This window comes from Pseudochaenichthys georgianus, unplaced genomic scaffold, assembly GCF_902827115.2.
Source record: "Pseudochaenichthys georgianus unplaced genomic scaffold, fPseGeo1.2 scaffold_671_arrow_ctg1, whole genome shotgun sequence".
Taxonomy (NCBI): Eukaryota; Metazoa; Chordata; class Actinopteri; order Perciformes; family Channichthyidae; genus Pseudochaenichthys; species Pseudochaenichthys georgianus.
Window position 1 is genome coordinate 40,854 of NW_027263225.1, and position 7,332 is coordinate 48,185.

Here is a 7,332-nt window from a genome sequence, read left to right on the forward strand (position 1 = left end):
CGGAGTGATTCGGAGCGGGTCCTTCTGCTGCTGGTTCTGGACTGGTGTTCTTGTGTTGGTGGATAAAGCAGACTGCTCCGTGTTCGGTGTTGCTGTGCCGCTGTCACGTCTGTTCCCTGATCTCTGCGTCACCGACCGATTTGATATTAAAGTGACAGAAAAAACGTTATAGTAAAGCCGCGGCCGGAAAATCAGGAAGCAACGTTACTACTCTATAACCGATTATCTTCCGTCACTGCATCGAGACCGAATCGTCCACGTCCGCATCGCAATGCATCGTAGAAACGATTATTTTCAACACCCCTACTCTGCATGCTGCTGCTTTGCCGATTATGTCCGGCAGCTCCAGCATAATGCCACCCAACGCCGGTAGCGCCGTGGACACGGAGAAGGGGACCACGTGCTCGGCCGTCACCTCTGACTCTCGCTCCGACCCCCGTCTCTAATAAATCAATTGTATAGGTCTAGCCTCCCTATATCTGTGTGTGAAATTGTTCCATCCTCAAAAACAAAAAACTAATACTTCTTCAGTCTAGCTGCAGCTTCTAGCAACGGTCTTCTGTTTTTATAGTAATTATTGTCTTTTTGTTCACAACTTCTCCACATTTCGAAGTGTTTCCTGAGCCAGAACGACCTATCTTTCTTCCTGGCTTGCTCTATAATGATCCAATTAAAATGCAATACCAACAACAACTCAACAGCAACAACGCAAACTACGACAACAACCCACACATTGTGCATTGTTTAGAGCGGTCATAAAGTGTTGAAGCGCTCAAATTTGAAACTGTTTCAACCTGTCACCTGTCAGAATAGAGACGAGGCAGTGCATTGAATCACCTGATTGGACGGCGAACCAGTGAGTTGATTCATTCAGGAAATGAAGCAGTTGCTGCTTCGGACGTCACATGTCACGTGATTTGAAGCAAGCTTCGAAGCACTGCTTCTATGGAATAGGAAGTCCAGGGTTGAAGCACGTATCAAAGCTTCAGTGTCAAACTGCCATCACTAGTGCAGTCTCTTTGGCGCTCCACATTTCAGAGAAAACAAGTTGTTTCTCAGAATTGAAGGGGAAAAACACAAAAGCATTGTACACAATTTAAACCTATCAATGTCGTTTCATTAACAAAGGTAATCTGGTGTTTTTGAGTTGATGAGTAGTGGAGGCATCACTGTCAAATCAATCGACAGCAAGGAGAATACTTACTTCCGGGTGTACAATTCTCCGCTATCCAATGGGAATGGACGCTCACATTGCCTTTAAGAGCTGCCGACATAAACGGGTGCGGTGCTTCCATGAGCGTCAAATACCGCCGCCGATGGGAATACATTGCAATCAGTTGAAAGCTCTTTGCGTCCGTTTATGAAGCTGAAGGAGCCTCGGCGCGTCCCAACTGCACGCCACGGGGTCCCTGACCAAGCGTCGCTCCTGGACGCTTAGGGAGTGAGAGTGTGTTGCCCAGATGTATCCAGTGTGTGTGTGTGTGTGTGTGTGTGTGTGTGTGTGTGTGTGTGTGTGTGTGTGTGTGTGTGTGTGTGTGTGTGCGCGCATGTGTGCGTGCATGCGCGTGTGTGTGTGTGTGTGTGTGTGTGTGTGTGTGTGTGTGTGTGTGTGTGTGTGTGTGTGTGTGTGTGTGTGTGTGTGTGTGTGTGAACATGAATTGTTGCCCCTCAGGGATAAACAGGTTGAAATACACTCGATCAGTTTAAATGCATTTTCCTCCCCAGGCCGGGAAAAAATGCCATCACTGATTCGAATGAATCAACTCCATAACCCTCACTTGAAGCTAACGCAGTGTAAACATCTAATGAAATGACTGTGGAAGAGTCCCTTTATACATCGCTAACAGGTGATAAAAGCACAAAGCAAAGCGTGCCTGAAGGAGGTGGAGGAACAGGAAAGAGAGAGGATGAGAGCGATGGAAAGGCTGCTGGGTGGGGGGGGATTGATGTGACTGTTTAAACGCTCACAGACGCCCATGCGTGTCAAGACTGCCAATCCTCTGGGAAATCAGGGCCAGGGAAGCCGCCAGCCTTCTTGGAAATATCCTCTTTCTAAGCACAGGGATCTGACATTGTGAAATGGGAGGCGGTCAAACCACATGCCGCACCGCAAAGTTTGATATGAGGCTCTGATGAGACAGAAGGGGATGGGAAATGGGTCTCTTTTGTTACATTTCAAGATGTATTGCTCCTTTTATTCTCCTCTTTCCTCTCTCTTTCTCTCCAGATTCATCATCATTGAGCTACAACTATCGGAGGTGTCTAGGTATCTGTAATGAGAGCAAGCTCCTAGATATTATTGATCTATGTCCTCAATTACCCTCCAATTCTCAATTATTAAATACAGTTCCAGCGCCTTTACTTCCAGAAGTTGTTCAAAGGGAAACGGAGAAGGTTTAACTCTCCTCCTGGCGCAGAGGAAGTGTTTAAGTGCTAAATGTCTTTTCTGATTTCTGCACTACTACTGCAAACAATGTAAAAGTCTCTGTATATCTGAAACTATTTGTAAATGTATCATGGGATCATGATGTGGGTTGAGTACCCTCCAGAAGTCCAAGAGCCAAAAGAGGAAACAGTAATGAAACAGAACCATATTACTGAGCATACTTGACCTTATGGGGTGAACTCTGTTGCAGGCTCAAGACAAACTGAGTCTTTTCGGCATCATTTCTGTAGGATTTCATCTGGGTTTTCTCATCTCTATCAAATACCCTGGGTCTTGGCATATTGTATAACAAGGGATTTTGTGATTTATAATATCAAAAGATGTTATGTGTATTGATCTGACTCACATCCACATGTTAAAAATGACTCCTGCAGATTCTCTCATTTGCATCTTCACAAGATCTACACCTGTAAAAGAAATGACAGCAACTGACTAATTTAGCAAAGCTTAATAATTATTCAAAATCCCAAATTCCCCAAAGAATAGACACAAATACATTTTTGCATTTGATTAACCTCAAAGAAATGATGCACACTGTGATGGGTAGGTAGAATACAGTAGGTGTTATCAGCAGGAAGTCAGATGAATGAGAGCAGGCATGGTTGGCCACACAAGCTAAACAACAAGCTAAAAGAGGCTAACAGGAGAACGGCAGAGTCAGATCAGCCAGTTCTGTGGGTTAGTCACTTTGCATGTATTCATTTGATCTATTGTCAATATGTGTTCATAAAGGCAATACATGTGTTATTATATTATTACATTAATCAGTTTGCAGACTGATCATTGAAAAAAGGTCAACTTGTTCCATGAGACTGCGCTGTCTGGAGGAGGCGAGTACCATGCAGCTGAGGCGGCAGCTACATTGCAGAACATTAATGCAGAGTGAGAGCTTTACCCGCAGACACACAAACACTGCAGCTCTGCTTTTAACACATATGAGGTTAAATTGTTAACATAGGTTCAGGAGCATGGCCACGCCTAAAACTCCGCCTCGAACCACGGCCACCACTATTTATATCCGGCAAAACTTCCGGCCACTGCTTGTCTCCATCCTTTCAACCCACCCTCCCTCTCCCTTCTACCCATACAGTTCCCCTTCCGACTCACACCGAGCGATACATCCATCCATCCCTTCTTCCCTCCCTCAACATCCCTACAGCCCCCCATCCCCTCATCCCTTCATCCCTCATCCCTTCATCCTCATCCCTTCATCCAACATCCCTCATCCCAACTCCCTCATCCCTACATCCTCATCCCAGACCGACAGCCCGCAGCCCAAACAGCCCGCAGCCCAAACAGCCGCAGCCCGACAGCCGGCAACCCAACAGCCCGCAGCCCGACAGCCCGCAGCCCGACAGCCGCAGCCCAACAGCACGCAGCCCGGCAGACCAACAGCCCGAGCCCGACAGCCCGGCAACCCAACAGCCCGACAGCCCGCCAGCCCGCAGCCCAACAGCCCGCAGCCCAACAGCCCGCAGCCCAACAGCGAGCCCGACAGCCCGGCAGCCCAACAGCCCGCAGCCCTACAGCCCGTCAGCCCAACAGCCCGCAGCCCGCAGCCCGACAGCCCGGCAGCCAACAGCCGCAGCCCAACAGCCCGCAGCCCAAACAGCCCGCAGCCCGAAGCCGCGCCCAACAGCCCGAGCCCGACAGCCGAGCCCAACAGCCCGACAGCCGCAGCCAACAGCCCGCACCCCTACATCCCTACATCCCTCATCCCAACATCCCTACATCCCTCATCCCAACATCCCTCATCCCTACATCCCTCATCCCAACATCCCTCATCCCAACATCCCTCATCCCTACATCCCTCATCCCAACATCCCTCATCCCAACATCCCTACATCCCTCCATCCCTCATCCCTCCATCCCTCATCACTACATCCCTCCATCCCTCATCCCTACATCCCTCCATCCCTCATCCCTTCATCCCTCCATCCCTCATCACTACATCCCTTCATCCCAACATCCTCTGCCCGTCACCATTTATATTTAAACAGTGCATGTTTATATACTGCGTATACTAACACCTTAATTCCAGGTATCGTCTGGGGGGCCCGTAATCAGCCCACGCAGATCATGCCGGAGACGGAACCCCCACTCTGAGTCTCCCACTGCACGGACCACAGCTCGTCCTCCCAGATCATCTCTTCACCCCCCTCATATCATTCACATGTTACTTCAATAAACTTACAAACATCACATTGTTGTGGCGTGGTTCCTGCTAGTGAATAAACTCTTAACTAAAGTGTGTGTACAGTTACCACATTGACACGGCTCATGTGTGTTTACACAGGTTATGTGTGTGGCATGCATGAACAGTATGCTTCGAAAAATATGTGGAATTGTTTTCCTAGTCTAGTTGACAGCATAGTGAACCCGGATATGTGGAGTGCCACCATTTTTATGTTAGAAATGTATAGTAGGGGGCCCCAGCACATAGAAACTGCCGGATGCTAACCTGCATATAATGGCATTTTGCACAATTGGCCAGTTCTGTTAATTAAAATGAATGGCATTATGTGAACAATAGTTACAAATAATTACTTGGCCGATTTGTACAATTGTGGGAGTTATTGAGGATGCTGAATCCATTTCTGATATTTTCAGGATCAGGTTTTCAAAATATCCATTTTTACCAGAAAGTGGCAATATGTATAGTCTGAGGTGAGTAGTGTTGCAACAATTGGATATAATGAGCACAACAAAATTATTGTCTCTGTGGACGATTATTTTTCAAATAAATCTGATCCAAATGATCCAGAGTCCCCTAAATCTTCCAAATCGACCCAAAATGTATCTAAGTCAGCCAGAGTACATATGCTTTTTCTGGTTAAAACAGAAATGTTTTATTCTGAAAATGTCAGAAATGGAATCGGCATCCTCGATTACCCCAATGTTGTCCAAATCAGCTAAGCCATTACTTAACTATTGTCCACACAGAGCTATCATGTTAATTCATGCTGATTAAAGCAACGTATGCTAATTGTGCAAATTGCCCAACAGGTTAGCGTCCAGCAGTTTCTATGTTCTGGGGATCCTACTATACATTTTGTGGAAATTGATGTGAGATATTGTACCAAAGAAGTGTGTTACATGTGAAATGGCAGAAAGTCTTGTTGCAATTTCCAGACACTAAAAGAGGTCTGTTGAGTTTCTCTGGTAATTATCAAATAGTAGCAGTTAAGTGAATACTGTTCAAGCAATACCTGTGTTTGTGTTTTATAGTGATTTCTCTGTTTTATCCTTTCATAAATGTGAGGACTAAAATGGCGGTAGACAAAGGGCTGTAAACTAGGTTTTATTGCTGTGGGGGATGTGGAGGTATGCAACACAGGGTGATTGGTGTGGGGAGAGTATATTCTGTTTTAGATCTCTGGCAGGCCAGGTTTTAAGGAAATCTACATATCTTTAATGGTATATGTGTGGGTTTATACATTCCTGTGTGTTAATAATTGAAGGAACAAAAGGTACATTTTTCCTCTCAAATATAGAGAGGTTTTTTATAGATTTCTGAAACATTGTTCCCTTTTTCTTAAAAATAGATGAGCACAATAGTTTTTTCTTTGACTTTTTACCTGTTTATCAAAAGAGTGTTTTAAGCTATTTGTGAAGAAGGAAGATGCAGAATTAATGGTGATTTCTGTTTTGAGTGTAAAGATTATCCCTGAGAATGTTTTCTGGGTTAAACCATCGATAGGCTTTGCAAATGGGGAGGGACATCTCCCCTGATTTTTAATGAGGTGCATCCTGCGGGCCTTCCCAACACCTGTGGCTTTCATAGCTGCCAGGCGCTGATTCCCTGTGAGATAGCGTTTTGGTATCTCCCAAATGAAACGCCACCCCTTCTTAGTATTAGGGAAATGTTTATCTAGTTGTTGGCCCTCTCTCCACGCGTTGACAAGACGAAAGGATGTCCGCAGCGCGTGAATAAGGGCGGAGTACTCCACACGTTGCTTATATGATTCTTTGAATTGTATAGTAATGTATTATATTATATCGTATTGCATTATTACTTTGTTTAATTAAAACGGATTATTGTTTAACTGGTATCCTGGTGTCTTCTAATTCCCTCCCTGTTATGATTTCAAGCAGGACTCGTCAAAACAACACGCGGTGAGGAGTTGGGTTGTAAGAACCCCCACCCTACAACAATTTCTAACATAAAACTTTGGGGTACAACATGTCCAGGTTCACTGGTGATTTATCTGTTGAGTTGTTTGAATGTATAACCATGTGTGCAACATGTGCATATATACAAGCCAACTTTGAGATATATCTTCTGAGACATGTTTCTACGGAGCCCTGGGGGGTATACTGCGAAGCAGGATTTTCGCTTAGCCGGCTAAATTCAGGGAAAACTCCGGCTTTCCGGTCATCCGAAGCTGGTTCTCTTTTTAGCAGGCTAGATCTCCATGGTAATATATGCTAAGCAGCTAACCTGGTCGGGACCAGGGGCCTATACTGCGAACCTGGTTCAACCTAACCTGGATATGTTTGAGTTAGCCGGTTGGCTTAATCCAAAACATACGCGCTCTCGCTAAACTGTCCTACGACGCTGGTTATCAAGTGGATCGCTCAAGCCAGCCGTGTCCTATCTAGTTAGGTGCGCGTTCACATGAAAGGGGTGGTATCTGGAGCAGTCGACCAATCACAAACATGGAGAAGCGCACTGACAGCGCAGCGTCATACTTCCTGAATGAAAAGTGAACTTTAATACTAGTCAAAAATGAAGAAGTTAAACTTTAAACATCCATGACTTAAACACTTTATCCAGGATAAAAGCCACATAGCTGCACCTGCAAGGTGAATACAGCTGGTAAAAGAAAAAGTGTTTGAATGCGTACATTAACAGGTTTATGATATCACTGCCCCGTCTAAAACAC

At 45.5% G+C, this 7,332-nt stretch overlaps 1 protein-coding gene across 1 annotated transcript; it reads left to right on the forward strand.

Annotated features, from left to right (window-relative positions):
- Positions 1 to 2,524: 2,524 nt before the first annotated feature.
- Positions 2,525 to 4,552, forward strand: LOC139433585 (uncharacterized). The gene is made up of 3 exons (XM_071202651.1): positions 2,525 to 2,575; positions 3,706 to 4,132; positions 4,488 to 4,552. Exons 1-3 carry the CDS (start codon positions 2,525 to 2,527, stop codon positions 4,550 to 4,552), a joined length of 543 nt encoding a protein of 180 aa, XP_071058752.1.
- The last annotated feature ends 2,780 nt before the right edge of the window (positions 4,553 to 7,332 follow it).

Excerpts from the sequence above, each read along its gene's own strand:
- LOC139433585 (XM_071202651.1), top strand. The coding sequence starts at position 2,525 with ATGATGTGGGTTGAGTACCCTCCAGAAGTCCAAGAGCCAAAAGAGGAA. Across the intron at positions 2,576-3,705 it reads AAGAGCCAAAAGAGGAAACA|ACCGACAGCCCGCAGCCCAA; the intron begins GTAATGAAACAG and ends TCCTCATCCCAG. Across the intron at positions 4,133-4,487 it reads CCCGACAGCCGCAGCCAACA|GTATCGTCTGGGGGGCCCGT; the intron begins GCCCGCACCCCT and ends CCTTAATTCCAG.